Source organism: Lucilia cuprina, chromosome 3 (genome assembly GCF_022045245.1).
Source record: "Lucilia cuprina isolate Lc7/37 chromosome 3, ASM2204524v1, whole genome shotgun sequence".
NCBI lineage: Eukaryota > Metazoa > Arthropoda > Insecta > Diptera > Calliphoridae > Lucilia > Lucilia cuprina.
Window position 1 is genome coordinate 47,317,422 of NC_060951.1, and position 26,633 is coordinate 47,344,054.

General features: G+C 27.1%; 1 protein-coding gene and 1 non-coding gene across 5 annotated transcripts in view; one reads left to right on the top strand and one right to left on the bottom strand.

Moving 5' to 3' along the window:
* The window catches only part of LOC111686921 (TWiK family of potassium channels protein 7), a 59,215-nt gene that overhangs the window by 30,708 nt on the left and 1,874 nt on the right, over positions 1–26,633 (top strand). For all 4 annotated transcript variants that reach the window (XM_046947416.1, XM_046947417.1, XM_046947415.1 and 1 more), the window contains 4 exons: positions 22,459–22,620; positions 25,771–26,044; positions 26,119–26,310; positions 26,396–26,511. In XM_046947416.1, the coding sequence (XP_046803372.1) occupies positions 22,459–22,620; positions 25,771–26,044; positions 26,119–26,310; positions 26,396–26,511 (744 nt within the window). The remainder of the gene's footprint in view (positions 1–22,458; positions 22,621–25,770; positions 26,045–26,118; positions 26,311–26,395; positions 26,512–26,633) is intronic.
* Trnag-ucc lies at positions 22,671–22,742 on the bottom strand. The gene has a single exon. It is a non-coding gene; the product is annotated as a tRNA-Gly (tRNA).

The window sequence follows — 26,633 nt, forward strand, 5'->3', positions numbered from 1 at the left end:
CAAAACTTACCTTAACATCGTGACCAACAATTATTGTTAAATTTTCCAATTACAGAGGAAAAGTTTCATTCCGCACTATCTGTAAAAAAAGAAAAATGTTTTTTTTCTGTAAAAAAGTTTTACACGTAATATAAACATATCACTAATTAAATACAATCAGAATATATAACAACTTAACTTAAAATATCTGATTTAGATTCAGGTCATGTTTTTGTTTTTCAGTTTTTGTTATAATTTTTTTTTTAATTTCACACACGTTAAACTGAAATAAAAAAAAACATGTCAGCCAGCCAACTAGTCGGCCGGTTATTATTTTTGTAAAGGACACTTAAAATTGTTGTTGAAATTGTGAACATGTCAATTTGAAATGCATGTAAAAATGTAACAATCATAAATATTGTGTGTTTTTATTTTTTTAATTTATTATGTTGATGTCACAGTGTCATGTTAGGGCAAGACAAGAGGCAGAAAATGTATATTTAAACAATAAACAAATTATCAGATTTAAGATTAACTGTTTATTTAAATAATGCTTAAAACGAAAAAATAGGAAAAATTTGTGATCACTTAAATTTTCTGTTAAACAAGCAAGATAATGCCGAATCTTATAATGAAATCATTGCCGTAAAGGATTGCTTCCTTATATGGGGGATAGGGTCAAATATGAATCGATAATCACAAAAGTTTGTAGGGAGAATTTGTCTCATACAAAACTTATTTATATCAAATTTCATCGCTGTACTCGCATTTCTGAGCCATTAATAAGCGTTAAAGTACTTTTCTAAAGAGGACCTTATAAGGAGATTAAGGTCAAGTATGGAACGATCCTTATAAAAGTTGGTTAGGAGATAAGTTCTCATAAGATTTGTTTATGTAGAATTTCATCGTTACACTGCATTTTTAAACCAGTTATAACTGTTAAACCTGTTTTATAGGGGACCACCTGTTTGGGGGCTATGCGAAAACGTAGACCAATTTACCGATTCTTAATACCAGAAAAAAACTTTATTAATTGTCTACTCCTCCCGTGTGCTCCCTACCGTGATTTCAACAGACAGACTGACGGACATGGCAAAGTCGTATCAGAATTTAACTTTTATGGGTCTTAACAAAACATTTCAATGTGTTAAAAACGGATTGAAAAAACACTATTTTTTTTGTTGGTATAAAAACGGGCAGACAAAAAACGTTTCAATCGTTATCTATCTATCTATCTATCTATCTATCTATCTATCTATCTATCTATCTATCTATCTATCTATCTATCTATCTATCTATCTATCTATCTATCTATCTATCTATCTATCCATCCATCTACCTATCTATCTATCTATCTATCTATCTATCTATCTATCTATCTATCTATCTATCTATCTATCTATCTATCTACCTATCTATCTATCCATCTATCTATCTATCTATCTATCTATCTATCTATCTATCTATCTATCTATCTATCTATCTATCTATCTATCTTATCTATCTATCTATCTATCTATCTATCTATCTATCTATCTATCTATCAGTCTTCATGTTATAAATTATTCATGAGGTTACATATTATGCCCTTTTAATGGACAAACATATTTTAGTCCGAAAAACGTATTCTGGCAAAACTTAAAATATTTAAAATTATGCTAAAGCACATTAGTCCCTAAACCTGTTCGCAAAAATGTCCTTGTTTTCTCTTTTTACAATGTAAGTTTAAAATTGAACATTATTTTTCATATTTAAAACTACATACTTTAAGCATAAGCATAAGTATCTAATATTCATTTATACTAAATAAACCTCAAATAAATAATAAGGTGTAATGGGAAAATTATGCTGATTTGTTAGAAAAAAGAAACAACAAAAAGAACAAGTGAAAATTGGCTCCAACAATACTAACTCCCTAACAAACAGATAATGGAAAATCATTACCAACAATTTGCAAACAAAAATCAATATACTACACATAAAAGGACTCTAATGACAAACTATTACTATTGCTATTATAGTGGTACTAAGTATTATGCTTTAATAGTAAAAAATAATTGTGAAAATAATTTCTTTAAATAAATTATATAGTCATTATCATAAAATATAAGTGTTGATACTTTTTACAAACTACCATAATGACGACAATGTATAAAAATGCGTAGCATAAGCAAAAAAACCTAAAAAACATTATAAAAAAGTGAAAAGTAATAAAAAGATATTGTATATTATTATTACATATCAGAAATATAAAATGAAACAAGTAGGAAAGTATAGTCGGGCAGGGCCGACCATATAATACCCTACACCATGGGTATATTTTTACAATTTTTACTTTTATAAAATTTTTATTTTTTGTAAAGAAACTTTTATGTTGAATATTAGCATAATTCCAAAATATTTAAAACTAAAATTTCTAAATGAGGCTTTATATAGGTCAAATATGGGCCGATCCTCGGTAAATTTGGGAAAAGTATATATTTCTAAATAACAGTTAGTTTTGTTGAGTTTCATTGCGATACAAATGGTTACAAGTCAATTTTAGACGTTTAAGTCATTTTTTGAAGGGGGCTTTGTATGGGGGCTAGGGTCAAATATAGGCCGATCCTTATACTTATATAAAACTTATTTGTGCCAATTTTTAGAGAGATAGCAGAATATTTGACATAATTATAGCATAAAAAGTTCAAATCGGGAGGTAAGGTTGTATGGGGGCTAGGTGAAATAATGGACCGATTTCAACCATTTTCAATAGGCTTCGTCCTTGTGCCAAAAAACATGCTTGGTCCAAATTTCATCAAATTATCTTGAAAATTGCGGCCTGTACCTTGCGCACAAGGTTTACATGGACAGCCAGCCAGCCGGACAGACGGACGGACGGACGGACATGTCTTAATCGACTCAAAAAATGATTCTGAATCGATCGGTATACTTTAAGGTGGGTATTGGACCAATATTTTTGTATGTTACAAACATCAGCACAAACGTATATTACCCTCCCCACTATAGTGGTGTAGGGTATAAAAAACTGATATTTGATATGCGCTACATGGTGTCTCTTTGTTTGAAATGTTCCTAGAACAGGGAGGGGCTTTTACCTAATTTCCATTTTTTGTTTTCGTATTCCTTTAGTTAACTCTTGGTAGTTCTTTAAATTAAATAAAAAATACAGATTGTGAGGAATATTTTTAATAGGATTTGGAATACGATAATAAAGTTAAACTAAAAATAAACACTAATATGTATGTGCTTAGACATGATATGAGAGAATTGTTTTAAGTAGGTGTTCTTTGTATTCCTTTTCCGTTTCCTCCTCTAAGCAAGCTCTACATGTGTATGACCAAATATGTATGAATGTATGTGTGAGTTTATTATGTTTCATAAGACGAGTGTGTTTTAAGAACTTATGGTTATCAATTTAAATACCTTTTCACGTGTTTGTAATTTTTTTATTCCTTTTAACAATTTTCATGTGTGTTAGTTTTAGATTTTATTAAATTTTCTTTTTATAAATTGTAAAGGAAATTATTTAATATATAGATTTTAAACACGCATTTGTTTTGCTATTCAATCTATAGAATCATTTAACATGCATTTATTAAATTGTGTTTTCAAAATGTTTGCTTTATTTAAAATTTATTTGTATACTGCATATAAATTAATAAGGACATTGGGCGCCTACTTTACATTTGATTTATATTGACGTGTCATTATTCGCAGTATTATTATTATTATTGGGGAAGGACTCTTTCAATAGTAATAACTTATTTTAATGATCATTAGCTTTTATGGAATTAAAAATATTATTTTTGAATTATAAGGTGGTTTGGAAAAATTTAGCAAGGATTTTTATAGAATGTTATTAAAATAAAATATTTATTTAAAAATATAAAAAAAATTACAGTTAAAATTTTAATATTACAGTGGAAAATTTAAAACTTTTAGCAGCGGTTTGTTGGCGCATATTTTAGCATAATTTAGCATGTTTTGATTTAATAGCATACCGAACGCATATCTGGAGCATATTTTACGTTTTTCGCATATTTTGATGTTTTTTTTTTAAATTTATGTATATTAAATTTTTATTTAACTCAAAAAATAGTTCCGACCTTTTAAAAAAGTTTAAAACAATAAAATTTTAAAAATATTAAATTTTATTGTTTTAAACTTTTTTAAAAGGTCGGAACTTTCTAATGTTTAGAAATTTCTAAATTCCTTATGGTATATTTGATAATTTTTAAGAGCATATTTTATGTATTTTACTGCATATTTAGAGCATATATTTGGTTACCTGGTTATCAAAAATCCCGCAATTTTCAAAAAAGTTTTAAAAAATACCAAAAAATATAAGCAAAATTTAGTACTTCTTACAATTGGACTATAATCAAAGGATTAGATTCATGATAAATTTCACAACTACTTTTTACTTTTTGCATATGAAATCTTATTTAAATCTGTGATAAAAAGAAGGGATTAAAATACAACTTAGAAATATTGGTCATAGAGCTATAAGAACACATATAGCTTAGGTCTTCATGCGATTCTAAATCGATCTAGATATGACCGTCCGTCTGTCTGACTGTTATTTTTAGAAAGATATAGGACACAGTGAGGAAGTAAAAAACTAGATTTTAAAACCTATAGTTCCTTCCAATAACTAGTCTATCGATATTATTGTTAGTTATTTTTAAATAACTTTTTTATCCACTACATGTATCCATTCCTTTGAATATGAACTCGAAATATTGAATTAAAGCCAATATTTTCTAATGCTCCAATAAAAAGTATTACAATACTTCAAATAAATACAGTAATACTTATAAATGTCTATATTTATTAGGCGTTTGACATATGGCTCTAGTTTTTATTTAAAAAGTTTTTTTTTATTCCATTATTTATATCCTGACACAAACATTTTGCATTACAAACGACAACGAATGACAAACTATAGTGCGTGTATTAGAGTAATACTTAAAGTCAACAAACGACAATTCAAGTTAAAATTTATGTTTAACCTTGGCCCTTTAAAATGGAATAGCAACGTTAAATATTAAACAGAATTTAATATTTTTATACAGAAAAAAATCTCGTTCTTGACAAATTTAATCTGTAAAAACAATTTAAAACTTAAACCGTTTTAGTTAAAGTATTTGGTAATTTTGTTGTGGTTTAAAAAAAAAAAAAAACTTTAAATCCCTTTTGAAATAACAATGCAATACAACATTCAATGAGAAGAAGATTTTTTTAAAGAAAATTCTTTAGTGTTAAGTTAAATATCTATAGCAGACGATTGTTTTTCTTTTGTTTGAAGAAGATGCCCAGCAAACATTTCAATTATAGTTAACAATTTTTAAATATTATAAGTTTTTATATAAAAGTTTTATTCCTTTTTGAAATATTTTTTATTTGTTATTTTTTTTTTAATATAAACAATTATTTGCTGGGTTATTTAACCTAATGTGGTTATTTTTGAGGGTAAGAATTGACACTTTGTTATCTGGTATTATGTTTGTTTACGTGATATCTTTACTAATACAAGTTTTCATTTTACACATTTGTATTGTATGCTTTTGTCTCCCGTGTAAGATGAAATATGTTACATGGAATATTACCATATAAAGTACATTCCTTCTGGATTAAGTACACCCATGTTGTCAAAACAATACCAAGAAAAGAATAGAAGATTAACTATTAAAGAGCGGTATGATTTTTAAGTTTTAGGATTTTTATTTAATTTTTAAGAAATCAGGGAACTAGTCAATGAACCAGACTTTGTAGTCTATAGAATAGTATTTTGCTAATCTGTGAAATAGTTTATGCAATTGCAGATGGAATAGACTATGGACGTTTTTATAGACTATTTAGAGCGGATTTTTGTGGAGGTAATCAAATGCCTATTAATAATCAGACTAGTTAACCTAAAAATAAAGTTATTCTTATCTGATAGCCCTCTATGGGCTATCAGATAAAATCTAATCACAGACTAGTCCAGAGACCATTTTATAGACTGATTTATAAAAAAGTTCAAATACTAGTATTTGAACTTTTTTATAAATCAGTCTATAAAATGGTCTCTGGACTAGTCTGTGATTAGATTTTATCTGATAGCCCATAGAGGGCTATCAGATAAGAATAACTTTATTTTTAGGTTAACTAGTCTGATTATTAATAGGCATTTGATTACCTCCACAAAAATCCGCTCTAAATAGTCTATGAATTGGACTTTTAACTATGAATTAGTATATGTATATGTATACTTTTCTATGGACTAGCCAATGACAATTATATTGACTGATCTATAGGCTTCTCAACTTATTACTTTATTAGCTAGTCTCTGAACTAGCCCATGAGTTAGTCGAAGGACTGGGCTGTGGATTAATCTATAAACTATTCTGTGGGATATCTATTGACAAATCCAGTGACTTTTCTATAAACAAGACTAATGACTAAAATTTGATCAAGTCTTTGGAGCAATATATTGACTAGTCTCGTTTATGGACTTACCCAACAAAAACTTACATTTAAAAACTGGGTGCTAAAAACATGATTAGTCATAAATTCAACACGGTGATAGCATTGTGCGCAAGTACTTCTCGCTATCGCTTACAAATAGGAAGTTAGGTAAGTACTTACTACTATCGTAATGATAAAACCAATGTGATACTTTAGTTTTTCACAAAAAAAGTAGTCATTGAAAAATAATATGTTAAGTACAAGTCATTATTATGTTTTTGCTGGGTATCTACATAATAAATAGTTCATAACATAGAAAAAGTTCTTAATATGTTGCGCTGATACTAATTTTCTTGGTTAAAAAGTACAATAGAATAGATTTATCCATCCCTGATATGAGTAAATAAATTTTTTTAGAAATTTAAGTTTTAATTTGAAATTTTTGTTATTTTTTTCCATCATACCAATATATAACAAAATATGTTGACATTTTTTATATAAAATAATTATAATATAGTTATCCCAAATATTTAATAATGACAATAACTATTTAACACATAAATAAGCCTTAAGTAAAAGCAAGGGAATAACTTTTTATTATTTTTATTTTGTAAATGGTTTTTACTTTAGGTCTCAATTTAGCCTAAAACAAATTGTAAGAAATTATCAAGATGTTACTAATGATGTTATGATTCCATATAAAGAAAGGGAGGGTAGACAGACGGACCCCTTAAAGCATATAACAAAAAATGCTATAAATAAAATTGTTGCATTTAAGTTGTAGCTATAAAAACAAAAATAAGAAAAAATATTTTCCAATGTAATGTAACAGCTGCAAAAATGTTATAGTAACATTTGTTGTCTTGTTCTTGCGAAAAGGATAATAATACAAATACTTTCTTACTTTCGTAAACTCTACTATAGTTTTAGCTTATACACCCACTGTTTGTATAATTCGATTTAAAATGTGCATACTCATCGGTGATAGTTTTTCATAATGCAAAACTAAATTTTAAAATCTAAAAAAAATAAATAAATGTAACATTTGTTGTTTACATGCATGAATTGTAAATTGTATGTAGTGTAAAATATTTATGCAATTTGTTCATGTATTTTTTTATATTTGCAATGTTAAATATTCACAGAATATGAAAAATTATTTTATTATAATGTACTTTAACAATTGAATGCTTTAAATTGTCATATTTTGTCAAAAATAATTTATGATCAAAATTATTATACTTTTTTAAAGTCATTTGTTTGGAATAAAAAGTAAGGACTTATAACCATTATTATTTATAAATGACAGATTGACTTTTGACATTAAGAATACAAATAATTGAATATTATTACAAGTATTGCAAAAAGGATAAATTCATTATATTAGAGTGAAACATTTTATAGGGTGAAGAAATGAGTTAATGATGTTTCTACCGGAAATTAAACTTTACTTTTATAAATTAAAATTTTTAAGAGACTAAAAAGAAAAAATTGCTAAATTTAGTAACCACATATCCATCAATATTAACAATTAAGTTAATGAGGGAAAAAACATTGACTCGAAACCAACGTTTATACCACAAAATGTTATTCACAAAGAAAGAGCGATAGCAAATACATGTGATACCCTACACCAATTTAGTGGAGAGAATATTTAGAGTTTGTATTGTTGTTTGTATATTTCACCTATCAATTGACGTAATTAATTTTTATAAAATTTAAAAACCACTAAATAATTCTTATAAATAAAAATAAACAAAACGATTTTTAACTTAATGTATTTTTCGACATGTTTGCTAAAAAAAAAATAAATATTTAAAATTTTCAATAAAAATTTTCAACTGAGTAGAAATGAAATTAAACAACTGTTGCCACTTACTTTCAGAGCGATAAAATAACAAATTCCCACCAGTTCGACAAAGAGGCAATGCATCCGAATAACTTGGCGTGTACTCTTTGTAAACGAGTGTGTAGGCAATCCTCACTTTAGTGTCCCCTTTGTAAGCGAGAGAATGGACTCTTAAGCTTTTTGCTGTTTCTTCTTAATATATCGGGTGACTATTGACATCCCCGTAGAACAAGCACATGTTAAAATAACCTGGTTTGTCGTTGACTAGGTAGGATAAATAGTTGTTCGGAACTGTCCGAGCGAACTGCTGGGTTATTAAAAAAAGTCTTAAAAACCTAAAAAAAGCAAAAATTTTCTACCAAATTATGACACAAATTAAGAGATTTTATGAATATAAACTTTAAGAACTTAATCTAATACCTGAAACAGATACAACTAATTTAGTTTGGGAACCATTTTCATGTCGAAAAAAATATAATTTTCTGGTTCAATATTTTTAAAAAAGAGTGAATAACATAACACGATCATGAATTCAAATCCCATTTCAATTCCGACTTTTCTAGCGATGTGATACAGAATAAAAACAAATTCGTAAATATACTTATGAGATCTGTAACACAATATCAAAAAGGTGTTAACAGATCCACTACCAGTTAAAAGATTTTTTCAAAATAAAGTAACAGGCCCCTTCAATAAATTATAAGAATAGGTTTCAACCCCTCCAAAAAATCTACTACTGTACTTTATCCGTTTATTGTTCTCGCCTAATAAACTTTATTTAATATTCATTTTTCATCATTTTATTACCCGATATTTCATACAAATGATTTTAATGACTTTTTAAGAAAAATCAATTATGATATCAAAAGTGATGGCCAGATGTTAATAGCGCCATTAGCTAGATCATAAATAATTTCCTATGAATGATTTATTCAAATATTTTGATTTGATTTTCAATAAAAATCAAACAAAAGCGAAAACGCAAAACAAATAATAAAATGTAAAGAAAAGAAAATATTTTTAAGAAATTTAATTCGTTTTTAAACATAAAACATCTTGTTAAACTATTGGCTGGCGCTAGCCTAGAGTAATGTTTTATTTAAAATTGTTGCTGTTTTCAAACATTTTTGCGAATTTATTTTAAACTAAATATGTATGCATGTATTTCTTACAAAACATGGTGAATTTATGTTTTACGAGTCTTTTATTGTTTATATTATTGTTTATGATGAATTGTTTATATAATTTTATTGTGTTTATTAGTGGGGGGTTTTTGGGTTTTTAAGTATTTGTATACAAATTATTTTATTTTCATACAACTTCCTTATCGAATTTGCCGCAAGACACGTGCGCCAATATCGTCATTGTTAGGTAATATGTATGTATATTTTAAATATTCTTTTTATTTTTCCAGTGTAATGAATTATTTGAAGTTTATTTTGTTCAAAAAAAGGCTTTTATATTTATCAAATAACTGTAATATGAAAAGCTTAAGTTGTCAACTTTTATAACAAAGAGATTTTAAAATAAGTCATTTATAATAATCAAAATTGTCAAAGAAGTACATAAAGTGATATAGGAAATGCTTCGCAGAAAATGAGTAATGACAATGAATTGTACCATTTAAAAAATGTTTAAAATATTTACTTTATTTATATTATTAAAAAATACTTTAAATTTATTAAGTAAGTAAGTATTTATAATAATGAAAACAAATTAAAAAATACTATTTTAATAGAAATAACATTTCTATTAAAATAGTATTGTTTAATTAAAAACTACTTTGCTCTGCAATACTTATTTACACTTAACAATGAGATATGTAAATATTCATACAAAATTGTTTAATTTTTAATTAGAAAATCTCTATTTATTTTAATACATAATTTAGATTAAAATATGATTAAAATTGAGATTGAGATATACTTATATCTACAGCAATACAATTAAATCTAAATGATATTCACACAAGTATAAAGCAAACATTCTTACAAATACATATAAACACGTATGTATAAATGAAAATAACACAAAGATAACAGTAATTATTCCATATCCTTAAGATATGCAATACATATTTACCATTGAATAGAGGAGTATGAGAGGACTTTTGAAAAGGTGTAAGTGGAAAATAGCTTTACATGTGTTTATTTGTTTATACATAAGGATGTAGTAGTTATGTAGTTTGCATTAATTTACTTTACACTGCAGGGATGGTAAATTCAATACTAAAGTATATATACATTAGTTTTTGTGATCAAAAATATATAGTAATACAATTACATATTCTTTCCTAAATAGTTCATAGTATTCATAGATAAGTTAAAAGACTGGTCCAAGGATTAGTTGATGGGCTAGTCTATAGAGATGTCCAAAGTTTATTCTTTGGACTAATTGCTACTATTTTATAGACAAATTGACTTATTTACCGATTAGGTCACAGACAGCTACATAGAATAAATAAAGGACTAGTCCAAAGACTAGATAATAGACTAGCCCTAAGACTAGCTAATTGACTAGACCAAAGACCAGTATAGCCAAAAGACTAACCCAATAGTCCAGTCATTTTTTTTAATTTAAATGAAAAATAGGACTGATGTAATAATGTAAAAGAATGTATCAATCCCAAAATGTGATTGATTTGTGTTTGATTCGTACTTGATTTCTGAATTCAGAACATTCAAGCTAAATGAGAATTATGTTAGGATAAATAAATTAGTAAGAAATGTCAAGTGATTAACAAAAGATTCTTTGATACTTTGAAAATGTTAGTAATATTTGAAAGTATCATTTGTCCATACCTGTTACAATGCATGCAGTGTATATTAGTAACCTATATATTTGGGGTAGATGTCCTTTGGTTCACTGAAGTAACAATTGACTTTCTGCTATAGTACTTGGAGGCTCTAAATTCACAGAATCCATTGGTTTTTTGTAAAACTTCTACCCCTGCATATGTACAAGTACATACATACCTTCTAATGACAATTTGTTAGTAAAGATCTTACAGAACTTGATGAGAGTATGTTTATTTATATGCAGATGTTGTAGTAATAGATGAATGAAAGAGAAAAAACACAATTGTTAAATGTTAGTAGGAGCAAATAACCCAAGGAATGATTCTTGGCACGCAACATGTTGTTAAAGTTTTTAAACAATACAAGTATCAACATACTTTAAGACTTCTTTTTTTTACATTTATCCTTAACTTTTTTGTTATTTTTGCTCTCCTTATTATTTATTTTTCCTGCTATTGTTGTTCTTTCTCCATTTCATTGTTATAAGCCAATTAGTAAGTCATTGCATTTACAAACATTAGAAAAATAATTGTTTTGTAGATTGTTGTATTTAAAGGTACTGTCTGCAGTATAGAGTGTCAAATTAATTTTGTTATTTTGTTTGTAACATTTACTAAAACAAAAAGAAGATGGACAAAAAGCTTATCCCATTAGAGATTCTTCAGAGATAGATATATTCCACCAAAAATTGATATTTATTTTAAAGAAGCTCCAATTGAGAAGCTAGTTATAATTTTCGATCTCTCATATTTCTGAATCAATTTTTATATAAGATCTGATGTAGATCCCGCTTCGTATCAAATTCACAAGAAAGTGGTTATAATTTTTCAATAACAACCGTTCTTAAAGTATGTATGGATAGTTGTCAAATCAACAACAAAAATATAAAAAATACAAAATGTTATCAAATCAACATATAATAGTGTGTTACGAAAATGACATCGCTATGTTGTCACACAGAACTTTACGTTGTCGAAATAACAACGATGCATTGCAAAATGACACAAATCGTAAAAGAAATGACAACCTTGCGTTGTCAAAAACACAACGATGATTGTCAAAATGATAATTAGCTCACTTTTCTATGTAGGTTTCATATTAAAAACAATTCAAAATTCCCCTTTGATTATTTTCTTATTTGCTTAAATTTATGTTTCTACGTTCAATTTTATAGAAAATTCAAAAAGTTGTATTTGTTGTATGTTGTTGTTATTTCATTTTGTCTAATCATTCACAAAAAATCTAAATGTTGATGAAATTTTTGGCTCCGTTATTTATAGACCGATTTCGCTGTAAACTTCTGAATTTTAACAAACATACAGACAGACAGCAGCATGTGTCACATTAACAAAACTTCTAAACTTAAACAAAAATCTTTGTAACATCTTTAACATACATGACAAACTGCGGTGCGTATTTTAGGTAAAAATATTAATTTTCTCAATTTCATAAAACACCAACGAAATGTATATACATTAAATTCGACTACACCCCATAATAAAAACTCTTATTTTTTGCCTATTTTCTAGAGATTACATTATTTACACAATTTTTTACCCTTAGTTACAATTACACGAAAAAAAACCTAAAAGGATAATAAGACAGGACATATGAAAAGAAAGAAGAAAAGTCAATGGAGTTTTTATGTTAAAATAGTAGTTAACCTAGTTTCTTCAGCTTATTATAACCATTTAACACAACACTTTTAGAAAATGCACAAAACAACACAAAAAAACAAAGCAAATTATGGTGTTTATTTAGTTGTCTAAACAGAACAAAGAAAAAGTTTTCTTTAATTTGAAATAAAAAAAAATCCACCAAATCAAATTCATGTTATAAAACAAAATGATTGCCTAACAATAAAACGAACAATTCAATACCACGAAATAAATTTGTATTAAAAACAATTTATTTAGATTTATAGCACTTAATTTGGAGGTTCTTTTTTTTCATAAAATTGCGCTGTTAACATCCATTTAAAGCTTAGTTACGAATATAAAACTTTTATTTAGGTTATTTTATTGTTTAGTATACTTTTAGTTATAAGTAATACTACGCAGTACATTGTGTTTTAAAGATATTATATCAAATCAATCAGATAATTTATATCCTTTTAATGAAAGCAATAATTTAAGGCGAAACAAAAAACTCAAAGCGTATAAATGACAATTTATCCTTAAAAAGTGCCGCCTTATTGACAGGTGTGACAATGTATCAATAGCAAATAAATTTAAACGCAGGATTGTCTTGTCAATTTTGTTTTACGATTTTGTTTTTTGGATTTCTTTTGGAGGGAAAACAAAAATGTTTAAGTAATTGTGTGCAATTTGTTGAAAATAAACTTTGTTTAGGTAAAACATAAATTTAAACATGATAACAATATGTTTTTTTGTATTCACCAAATTAATGTTATAAAATATTTTTAAAGCTAAATATACATTTAGTCCTTTTTACTGTAATAACTATTTTGAGTTAGATTCAAAGACCTCAAATAAAAAGTTATAATCATATGGGAAATAAAAACCATATGTTTCTATATTAAATTACAGTTAATAATTTAAAACTCACTAAACCCTAATAAATATGAAACATTCAAATCATTTTCTCCACTTTAAACCATTAATATGTTAATAATATATGTTAAAGTGCATATATTTAATTTTGGAAGTTATTGCTCGAAAGCAACATAAATTTGAACATTGTGGGTTGGTACGTCTACAGACGTTATACATTCTCATCTGCAATAAAATCAAGAAATAAAATACTAAAAAACCATAATACATAAATATTCTTTTTATCATCGAATACAAGAATGTTTGTAGATTTTTTGCTTGTAGAAAAAAAGCCTAGTCAACAATTATTTTATACAAATTATTATAATATTTATGTTTATTTTGCATACTATATACATATATTCTTTTACAAGTGAAATCCATGAAACTATAAACCGCAAGGAATAATAATAATAAATATTAAAGTTAGATACAAGTCATATTTTAATAGAAATGTTAAGTATTAACTACAGATACTGCTACTAACTATAATAATCTATTTTTAGTCTTTTTTTAACATTTAATAAAAAAACAAAAATCTTAATTCAATAACACAGGATTTGTGAAAACTTCTGAAACCAATTCGACTGATTTTAATGTATTTTTATCAACTGTACTTTAATCTGATATCTGTTCTCAATTACCCAGCATGTTCTGCAACATGGCAACGAATATGTTATTCTTACATCAAGCACATTTTGTATAATAAAAATATAATTACGTTTAAGGGTTAATTTCGATTTTTTCGCCTTTCGGATTTTTATTATATGTTTTTAATAACCAGGGAAACCGAAAACATGCTCTAAACAGAGTGTTTTAAGCGCTTTAAATATGCCGTAAAAAACTCAAAATATGCTCTTAAAATTTAAAATATATGCTCCAAAAACTAAATTTTTATTATTTTTTAACATTGAAAAGCTCAAAAAGACTAAAATTGTAATGAAATAATAAATGTTTAATGTCATATTCTATATCCTACAACATTTTTTATAAATGTTTCATCTCGTAGTTTGAAGAACTAGTATAATAGAATTCCGTTTTACGTTCAGATAACCAATAAATAACATGAAACCATTTGGTCCATAAAAAACTATAACATAACGAAATTTTTTTCAAAATTGTAAAATAGGCTAAAAAATTAAGAAAAATAAAAAAATAGAATTTTATTTTTTTTAAATACGAAACGAAAAAAAGCGAAAACATCAAAATATGCACTAAAAGAGTAAAATATGCTCTAAAAACTCGAAAATATGCCTTAAATATGCTAAAAAGTCAAATCATGCAAAATTATGCCCCTATGGGTAAAATATGCAAAAATATGCTCTAACAAATCGATGCCAAAATTCTCAAATTGGTCTGAAACGTGTAAATATCTTATCCTTGATTCCATACGACGAACCACAAAAAACATGCATTTGCATATTTTGGTTTTCCTGTTAATAACTTTCACATTGCCGAAAACATTGTTCAATATTACATAGCTCAAAATTCAATCTTCACTGTTTATGGGTTAACACTAATCGATTTTACTAAAACTTCAGATATATGTTTTCTATTATCTTTATTTTTATATTTTCAAAAGGTTTTAAATACTAGGTTAGGTTAGTTTGATAGGAGGATGTATCCGAAGAAATGCACCTAGACCTAAATGAATTATTTTTCAGAGTTCAAAAACTCAGTTTCATGAACGTAATTCCTAAGAATCTTCCTATCAATGTTAGTCGGGAATGTTATTTTCAGAATAACATCACCTTCAAGATACTTCAATCTGAAAGGTTTTATATATAATATTTAACAATGCTTTCAAAGGGTTAAACTTGGTTATATATCACCTTTTCCCGTAGGATCCCAAAGCGGCAAATGATCTAAAATTTTCAATATATATTTGATATAAACAAGTGTGATTATTTGAACCAGATTCATTTTTAGAGTCGATTAGGCAGTTTTCAAAAAAGTTTTATTTGAGATTTTTTAACCCATTTTCACCATGTCTAGTTATTTTAATACCCTACACCACTTTAATGGGGACGGTATATTAGGTTTGTGCTGATGTTTGTAACGCACAATCATATTGGTCCTAGGTAGGTAACCTTTAAGTATACCAAACGGCTCAAAATAATTTTCTGAGTCTATGTACGTTCATCTGTCCGTCCGTCCATTTAAACCTTGTAATCAATTTTGAAGATAATTCAATGAAATTTGGTACATGTTCTTCTATTGACCGAGGGACGAAGCCTATTGAAAATGGTTACTATCGCTAAATTTTGTCACCTAGCCCCCATAAAACTGAACCCTCGATATTGCTTGTAAACCTTGTAATCAAACTACTGGTCGCAATTTTGGAGATAATTCAATGAAATTTGGCACATGATTTTCTATGGTACCATAGACGAAGCCTATTAAAAATGCTTAACATCGGTCCATTACTTCACCTAGCTCCCATACAACTGAACCCGCCGAATAGTATATCTGAGGCAACGTACAATTCAACTTAAATGTCTTATTATGAAAACTAAAGCTCATTTTACGTTTAATAACAGGTGTAGTTTACTATATGTTCGGCCTTGAACGACTTTAATTTTTAATTGTTTAACTTTAAGTTATATTGACAGTTCTCATACAAAAATTGTCTTAATTGAAGGAATAACTATCAGTTAAATGATAACCGTACGTGGTGCAAATAGGAGTTTTTAATGAAATATTAAAATTAAATAACGTCAACTAAACACTGATAAAATCGTAACTTTTTTTTCGTAATATTACGAAAATTTCGTGTTTAAAAAAGAAAAAAATCTTTTGGATGATGACTAAAATTAAAAAAAGATATTTAAAATTATATTTGCATGAATAAATATTTTATAAATTATATTTATTCCAAATTTAAATTTAAGTAATTGATTTGAAAAGCAGAAAAATCGGCTAATTAATTATCTCAGATATTAATTCAATAAGCCATAAAATAATGAACTATATTTTTTTTAATATATCTCGATCGATTGAGATTTATAAGGAAATATGGAAATTTTCTCAAATCTCAATCATTTTTTAATGTTTATTGCGGGATAACCAGATTTTAACAAGTATAAAATAAAATTTAAAAAAATAAGTTTAAGAAAAGTACGAAAAAAAAATTCCAACTCGATAGCAGAGCAAGGTTTCGATCCTCGGACCTCTGGGTTATGGGCCCAGCACGCTTCCACTGCGCCACTCTGCTTATTGACAAACTGTTGGCAGAAATACTAGAACTAACTAAGTATAACCACAAACTACTAAATAAGTCTGTTTTTAAGCAACAACTAAAAAAGGGGAAGTTTAACTTTTATATGTTTGTATATTTGTTATTTTCAAACCCAACCACAACCAATATGTTGTATTCGTTTTAAAACCAAACAACAATAAACATGTTTGATAAAATGAAAAGAAAACAAAACAAGCATGTTGTTGTTATTAGTCTAAAACAAAGAAAATAATTTATTAGCTCATTAATTTAGCATTTTATTTTGTAAAATAATAAATAATATAAAAGTGAATTTTAATACTTTTCAAAATATGTACATCCAAATAAACATTTATAATTTCTAAAGAAAGTTTTTAACATGTTATTAGAAATGTATTTTCGAAAAAAAAAATACTGGGATTTCCTTTTATTTATTTATTATGGTTTTTTATGAAGAAGTAAATTATTTCTAAAAATCATAATATTATTTTAATATTTAACACTTAATTATATGTTTATGTTTTTTATTAACCAAAAAATTTAAAGATTTAACACAAACAATCGTGGACTTGTAAAGAGGGGGGGGTTTATGTTTTTATTTAGATTTATTCAAATGTGTTTGATAATAATCATTAAACAATTTATAATTTTTAGGAGGGGGGAGTAGGATAGGAGGAAGACTCTTTTGTTGTGTAAAAAGCCATAAATTATTTCATAAAAAATCTGTTAAGGGACCTTTTTTCAACAAAAAAGAACATTTTTCTTATGCTGGGGGGTAAATTACGCTGACAAGTTTGTAGACATTTTGTTAAACAAAAAGTGACCTTTACAAAATATGGTGAATTATCAAGAGTAATATTTGCTGGTTAGTGATTTAAGTTGAAAAATTATAACTTTTTTTTGAAATGAATGACAAAGTTTTTTGTTTTTAAATTGGCCGCATTAAATGTATGGATTTTAAAACTGTTTTTATAAGCAGTATATCGTAGCCTGTAATGCAAAAAAGGCGTAACAACAAAAAGAAATTTAAATCAACTTTTGGGTTAAAAATAGTTCACTGCATATTTTTATTTAAGAAAAAATTAAGAAAAATAGGTTTTATTGCATTCCCTAGGTTTAATAATGTTAAGTTTATCAGTTAATATATACAGAAAATAATCCATGCCTTATATCTATGAAAAATGTCGTACATTGTACGACAGGTTTCGTTGTTTCACACCACAAAATTGTTTCATAATATATACGAAATTGTACGAAATATGTTTGTATGATGCAAAATAATTTGATACAATTTAAGAAATAATTTATTTTATTAAAATATTTTCGTAATTTTTGCATAAAAATTTCGAAATTTACGAAGAATTTTTTTTGGACGAACGAAATTAGTCGCACGAAGAGCATGAGTAGAAGATGGTGAAATATTGAAATATTTATTATCATTTCAAGACATTAGCCCAAACTCAACAAAAAGAACTTTCAAAGAAGTAGAATTTACTCCATGGAAATACTGAAAAAGACCTGAAGGAATTGTGATTTTAACACAGGCTTGTTATAAAAGGAATGTTCTTTTTATTCGATTCCAAATTCACAACATATTGAGTCATTCTCAGGAAATAATTTTTATGTTCTTTATGTTAAAAAGCTAATAAAGCCGCTTTTCACTAATTCTTCATTGGCATTTTAAGTCATTATTTTAACACGATGATGTCATTGGAGGCAAATACTTCTACCCTCGCTTACGAATATGGAGATAAAGAAGTACTTACCACGCTCGCTTATAAATATGGACTTATAGAAGTCATTACAAATAAGAACTTTAAGAAGTCATTATAAATAGGGACTTCAAGCAGTCATTACAAATAGGGACTTCAAGAAATCCCCTAGTTATAAATAGGAAGTGTCATTAAATGAAATCAAGTTTTGATTTTAAATGTAATTATATGGAAACAAACATATTGCGCTTAAGCGCGCAACAGGTGTGATTTTGTAAGATCTGATGTAGCATATACTTTATTTTCAGCCCAACCTATTCATTCTCTAGATCTCTGCCAACAAAATTATAATTTATTAATACTCCTCTATACTGATCATTGCCAGCACAAATATTCCCACTCTCAACTTTTTTCATTTAACCCCAATTAATACGAAAAAATACACACTTTTTTACAAATTCTTAGGTCAGTGATATTAAATAAACAAACAAATAAATAAATGAAAAAACTATAACTAACAAAAGTTCTAATTTGTTCTATTTTATTCGAAAAAATACAAAGAAACGTAAAAATAAATTTTAAACATTGGATACATGTCGTTTGCGACTAGACCGGGTTGATTTAAAATGACACAAATGTCATTTATCTTTTGTTATAAAATTAAGGTTGAAAATTCCAAAAATATCTTCTTTTCATTTGAATGCAAACGAATGTATTTGTTAAAAATTAAATTAAGATTTCCAGTAAAAATGTCAGCAATAAGAAAAGAAAAACATTAATAATAATTTAAATATAAAAACACGCTCTATATTTATATAAAAAATAATAAATAAATAAAATATAATTGGGTTCACGTTTTCTGCGAAAAATAGCATTAACAATTACGCTCGCTACGTTGATTTAATTTAATTATAATGAAAGCAAAAAAAAAAAATAAGTTAAAAATAGTATAGTAGAAGATTATTGTAGCTAGTTGTCTTGCTACTTATAATATAAAAATGTCTTCTATTTATTTAAATAATTTGCTAAATGTCAAATTTAAACACGCATTGTCAACAAACATGTCATCAAAATGTTTTGTTATTTTGTTCAAATTTTGTTTATTTTTTTGGCTGTCTGCAGGGAATTGTTGTAGATCTTTTAATTTATAATCTGGTTAATTTTTACGATTTTCATAAATATCAATGTTTGTCTAATTATTTTGGCCAAAAGCCAACCGCAAATAAACCAAAATGAAAATGATATTATATATTTTTCAAAAGAAAAAAATCATAGGAAAATATAAGAAAATATATATACAATGGGATATAGGAAATAATCTAAGCATACAATTTGTGAAATGTCAATCACCCAAGATTTGAATTTGAAATAAACAACAAGTGGTTTAACACAATATTGATCTTAAATAAATACAACTAATAGGGCGTTTAAGTAAAAAACACATGTAATGGATCTAACAAAATATTTTTATTCTATTCGATAAAAATCTCTATATAAATAATAAAGGGTTCTTTAACTTGGTCAATGTCAAAAATTTTGACAGTTGTTGAAAAACATGCTCTAGATTTATGAGTTTTTTTTATTAAATTAAAGGGATTTTTATTAAGTAAAAATGATCTTAAAAGATTTCTTTAAATTCGAAAGATCACTTTACGCCTAATAAAAAAATTTTTTATATTAATTTTTTTCAAATTTATTAAGTTTTATTTGTTGACAACCATTCTTTTCTGTGGGTGTATTTTCATAGAAAAATACCATTTCATTCAACTTGCCAGACAAATTTTATAATTAATGGTGGCTTTTTATTAATTGCAAATCTATAACATATTTTAAATATTTATTTTTTTTCATTCGAACATAATTAAAAATTTAAACAGTTTGTCTCATTTTTTTAAAAAAGTTAATTTGTTATAAATTTTTTTGTTGATTTTTAAAAATTCTCATAAATTTAAAAATGTAGACAAAATAAAATTTAAATTAAAATTATTGTTTCTGAGGAATTTTATTGCATTCACAATAAATTTGTTGAATTCATAAAAATTTTGAAATATGAGTTTTTTTCAATAAAAATTGTTTGGTCTGACTGTTCTTTTGTCATCGGGGTTTTTACGGTATTTTGCTGGACTATTGCCCATAGTCTACTTAAAAGTTTTTAGTTTGGACTTTAGACTTCAATCTGTACTGTATATTCTAAATATTATATATTTTCAATTCTGTGAAGAAGCTGCAATTAGTATATCTCACCATCTTCCCAACAACTACATTGTCTTTCAGGCTGAAATATTCGTGATAATGTCTGGAAAACTGCACATCTCTCACTTAATTCTTATACTAGGACAATGCAAGAAAGATCTCTCAAGCCTGGGTCGGCTGAAATATTCGTGATATTGTCTGAAAACTGCACTTCTCTCACTAAATTATTATACTACCACTTCCCTATTAGTTAAATAATGCAAGAAAGATCTCTCAAGCCCTGCGTCTACCGAAGTAGACGGGATATATCGAGACTAATAGGACTAATAACTGGACACTAAGTAGAAATGCAAATCGCAGTTTCAAAAACAAGAATGCGAATGTTCTGCTCTATCCGTTAAAAGAAACCGTTTATCTGTCATTAACTTCATATCTATCCCTGGTGAGATATCTACATCTAAAATTAATGGTATCCTGAGATTTTTCACTGCTACAGGCTGGACCTAATACTATTGTATACTACATCTGACAAGTGGTCCGGTCAAAATGCAGTCTCTTCGATGCTACTTGAATGTTTGCCTGCAGTGAACTACAAGGTTATCCATCCAACAAACATATTATATAGTCTCGACAATATCCTATAGCTATATTTTGGTCTGGACTATAGTCTAGTTTATAGACTAGTCTGTAATAAAGTCTGGTCTTTATTGACAATATTCAATAGTTTGAACTATAACATATAGTCTGTAAAATACTATAGTCAATAGTCTGGACAACAGTCTTAAGTCTGGACTATGGTCAATAGTCTGGACAACATTCTTAAGTCTGGACTATATTCTTTAATCTAGTTTATAGTAAAGTCTTGACTATAGTATTTAATTTAACTATAGTTTGTTTGGACAATTGTCTATATAGACTATAAGCGTGCCTGGCCAATAGTCCAAAATAAAAACTATAGTCCGGACTAAAGACTATAGAGCTGACTATAGAATAAAGCCTGAACAATGTACAGACTACAGAATACATTTCAGACTTAAGACTGTTGTCCTAATTCTGTCCTAAGACTATAGTCCAAAAGTCTGGACTAGAGAATAAATTCTTATATCTAATAAATTTTATTCTAATTTAAGTTAAGATATCTAAAAAAAATAATTCAAAGAAAAAATTGCAAACATTTATCCGCATTAAAGTGTTAATGTGACTCATCTAAATAAATAATTTAAATATAACCAATAAAATGAATGATGCCGATATTCTACACATTTTAATATATTTAAATTATTTGTTTAACAAAAATAAAAAAAACACAATAACAACGAAATTGGATGGATATAAAGAATGAAAACCCTTCGACTCTCTACACTAGTAAATACTACAAGAGCAAAAACATTTAATATTAAATAAACAAATTGTATATTTGTAAAACGAATTTATTTTCAATGGCACACAAACAGCAATTCAACAAGTAATCAATCATTTTGAAAATTATTTTTCCCATTTTCCATGGAAAAGAAATGAGGCAATCGTAACAATCTGTGGTAATCTAAAGAACACTTATTGCACTGCAAATGGGAGAAAAGATAAATATTTGTGAATAAAAAAAAAATGATATTGAACAGAGATAAATTTAAATTATTTTTGCTATAATCACAAAGCGTTTTGTTTAATTTATTTGTAATATTATGAAATTTTTTAAACTTTACAGATATTTCGCCAGCTAGAACGACCGGCCGAAGTGGAACGTTTACAAGAATTAAAATCTATTGTTAAAACACAGAGAGAAAGATTTATACATGTGATATTAAATAATACGGATGTAAATAATTTGGATGAATTATTTAAATTTGAATTAGCTAAATATGAAGCGGTAAGTTTAAAAAAATAAATTTTTAAAATTAAAGAAAAAAAAATACAGTGTGCGTTGGCCGGGAATCGAACCCGGATCAACTGCTTGGAAGGCAACTATGCTGACCATTACACCACCAACGCCCTGTTTAATCTGTTGACTCAATTTTGGTTTTCATCTCTCATTTTTTGCAAAAACACAAAAATTCTAAGTGACTCATTTGAGTTCGCAATTTATTGCTTTCAACTAAAAAGGGGTGTTTATGTTGGAACCGAACATCAAGCACGTGTATTTGTACGGCAGCTCATCTGTTTATTTTGGTTTTATAGCAGTAATGACAATTAAGCGTTTTTTAACAAATATTTTATTTAATATAAAGGTTTTCACTTTTTTTTGCATTTGATATATATTTAAACCATTTATAATTGATTTTTAAATATAACAGGTAAAATTTCAAAAAAATACAATCTATACAAAACAATCTTTATACAACGCTCAAATTAAAAAATGGTGAAAGTCCGTAAAACCAAAAATTATTTTGAAAAAAAACCTAAAATCGGTGGTAGATCATTCAAAAACACAAAAGTATTATATACGACCACGCCGAATCTTACATACCCATCATCATTCCTTCCTAAACATTTAATTTATGAATCGATGCTTTTGTTATTGTTAAAAAAAATCTTCGGATCAATTATAAACCGATCATCGTAAAAATCGATAAAGAGGTTTTGACTCATACATATGTCAATTTCATCGGTCATTTCTGAGAAAGTAATAAGTGTTAAAGTAAATTTTTAAAGGGGACCTATTTTTACAAAAGTTAGAAGAGAGATTTTGGCTCATACAAAACTTATTTATATCGAATTTCATAGCTATACTATCATTTTTAAGCCAGTAATAAAATTGAGTAAGGAGATTAATTTAGGATAAGACTTATTTATGTAGAATTTCATCGATATACTGGTAATTTTAAATCATTTTTAATTGTTAAAACAGTTTTTAATAAGAATTGTAAATAAGAAATCTAAAATCGGTCGTAAGTCCTTAAATAACATTCTAATTGAGAACTAAACTCATAGTCCGTGATCTTTCATATTTTTAATCCAAAAACAATGAACCTAAAATCAGCTCTAGACTATAATAAGAAAAAATCTGTGAAAACAATCTAAAATCATTAAAAAGATTCCATAATTGAAAAAATATCAAAAATCTGTGATCACTTTTATTTTTCAAAAAATATTGATCTTTATATGATCCGTAAAAAAGGAGGGAAATTTTAATTTTGTGTGTGAGAGAAATATTATGATTTATTCCCTTTGTAGTCCGTCACTATCGATACAACTAAAAATATATATAAATATGTCACATATAATATTGTCACAATTTTTATTACAAAATTTCGATACAAAATTCCTACAATAAATCATCAATAACTTTATTACGCATTTATGAATATGGGGGTAAGACTGCAGATCACTTAATAACGCTTCAATTGAGAAAAAAGTTAAAATCTATGATCACTCATTAATTTCCTCAAAAAATCGATGTTTATATGATAAACATAAAATCGGGTGTACATCATTAAAAACTCTATAATAGAAAAAAGAATCATGAAAATCTGTGATCAGTTATAAAATAACTTAAAAAACAAGTCAGATTTCTATATTCGGCTGTGTCGAATCTTATATACCCTTCACCAAGTATGTTTTAAAAAACAGTTTTTATGTACTGTACTATCACCGTCAAACTGTATTACCACCCTCAAACAAATATGAGCTGTATTACCAACATATTACTGCTTTATCTCCTTTTTGTTGTTTTAAAGGTTTTCTTATAATTTGTTAAGTAAATTTTCAGAGGTAGTCTCAGATTTTTACCCATATCTCAGTTATTTATGGACCGATTTTGCTGATTTTCAATAGAAAACTTCTCGAAAGCATGTCTGACAGAATTATTGAAGATTTGGATCTCGAAGATATCTGGAGTCTTCCGAAAATTGATTCCAACAGACAGACAGACAGACGGACATGGCTTAATCGACTCCGCTATCTATAAGGATCCAGAATATATATACTTTATAGGGTCGGAAAATTATATTATAGAAATTACAAACGGAATGACAAACTTATATATACTCTTCTCACGAAGGTGAAGAGTATAATAAAAGTTATCTTTCTACACATTCTAGCTTTGTACACATTTTTTAAAGTTAGCATCACTGTCCATCTTGTGTGCTGTTTCTAAGTCTGTGCCTGTTTTTATTTTGCCAAATAACAAATTGTATTAAATACAAGTCTCTATTTTAATTCGACAACTTTAAACTTGCGTGTTACATCAGGTATGGAAAATTATGTACTATTGTTATTGTTAGGGGTTTCAATAGACACAGAAATAGTGCATAGACTTGTTAATAGAATATTCATTATATACTTGTACATTAGCCTATAGACTAGATTTGCTAACTACAGATTATAGAATCGACTAATCAATAGACTGACGCATTGGCAAGTCAATAGACTAGCCCATGGACAAGACAATAATGTCTTCCTGGACATAGATTAATCCATAGACTAACCATTTTATTTTCCAATAGACCAGTAAACTTCATAGTAAGCTAGTCGAAAGAAAATGCCGAAATGTCTTTGATAAAAGTTAGTACGATTTCAAAATTAAAATTTTCCACTCCTGTTTTACATTATAACGTCTGTCACTCGTTACATTCAATAAACTCTTTAATTTATGATTTTTACGAGGCATCATAAAAAATAAATTTTCTTTGGTACCAAGACGTGTAAGTACCTAGTGGATACTTTTTTGATAAAAGGGAGAAAAAGTTAATAAAATTTTAATGGTTTAACTAATTTATAGTATTGTTCTTTTTTATATTTAACTATGACAATAGATTAATAGTGCGTGGTGTCATGTTTCTGTAGAAAAGCATTTAATTTATAATTTAAACATCATTAAATTTGCTACTCAATTAATTACAGGATTAGGGAATAAACGAAGAAAGACTTAATAATTGAATTATTTTATAGTATAAACTATAAAAAGATTAAGCGTTAAGGAGTGTTCCAAAACTAGGAGTCATGATAAAAATAGCTATAATTACTTTTATTAAATCCAAACAATTTAACAATTATGAAATATTTTTATCACTATTTCCAGGCAGTTCAAGAAGCCGCCGAGGGTGGTTTATTAATCGAAGCTGAAAAAGATTTTCCCGAACCCTACGAACGATGGAGTATATTACAAGCAGTATTCTTTTCATCTACAGTTCTAACAACTATTGGTTATGGCAATATTGTGCCGGTGACGATAGCAGGCAGAGCATTTTGTATATGCTTCGCATTAATAGGCATTCCCTTTACGCTTACAGTAATAGCGGATTGGGGCCGTTTATTTGCGACAGCAGTATCAGTGCTAGGCAAACATATGCCCAGTAAGTAAAGCGCTATAGTTTTATTTTTAAGCCAAATATAAAGTCTTAATTCTATATTCTATTAACATTTACAGAAACTCCAAAATTTACAAATTTTATTGGCAAAACCTGGTTCTATGCCTTATCGGCAGTATTATTTCTTTGCGTTTATTTAGCTATAGGTGCGGGTCTCTTACTGCTGTGGGAAGATGATTGGACATTTTTTGATGGTTTCTATTTTTGTTTTATAACCATGACAACAATTGGTTTTGGTGATCTAGTACCAAGTATTATAAAATTTTATATTTTAACTTTATTTTTATAGTGACTCATTTGATTTTTCATTTTTTCCACATTTTTCTTTGTGTGCAGAAAAACCAAATTATATGCTTTTATGTACCTTATATATACTTATTGGTTTAGCTTTAACATCCACTATAATTGAGTTAGTAAGACGTCAATATGCCACTAGTTGGGCCAAATTACAAGTAAGTTAAATAGTTTTCTTTTGTTTGCATTTAGTTTAGTATAAAAAGAAAACCTTTTGGTTTCTTTTGTGTTGATTTCTTTCTTAATTAATGAATAATTTCTAAATAAAGTTTTCTTTTAT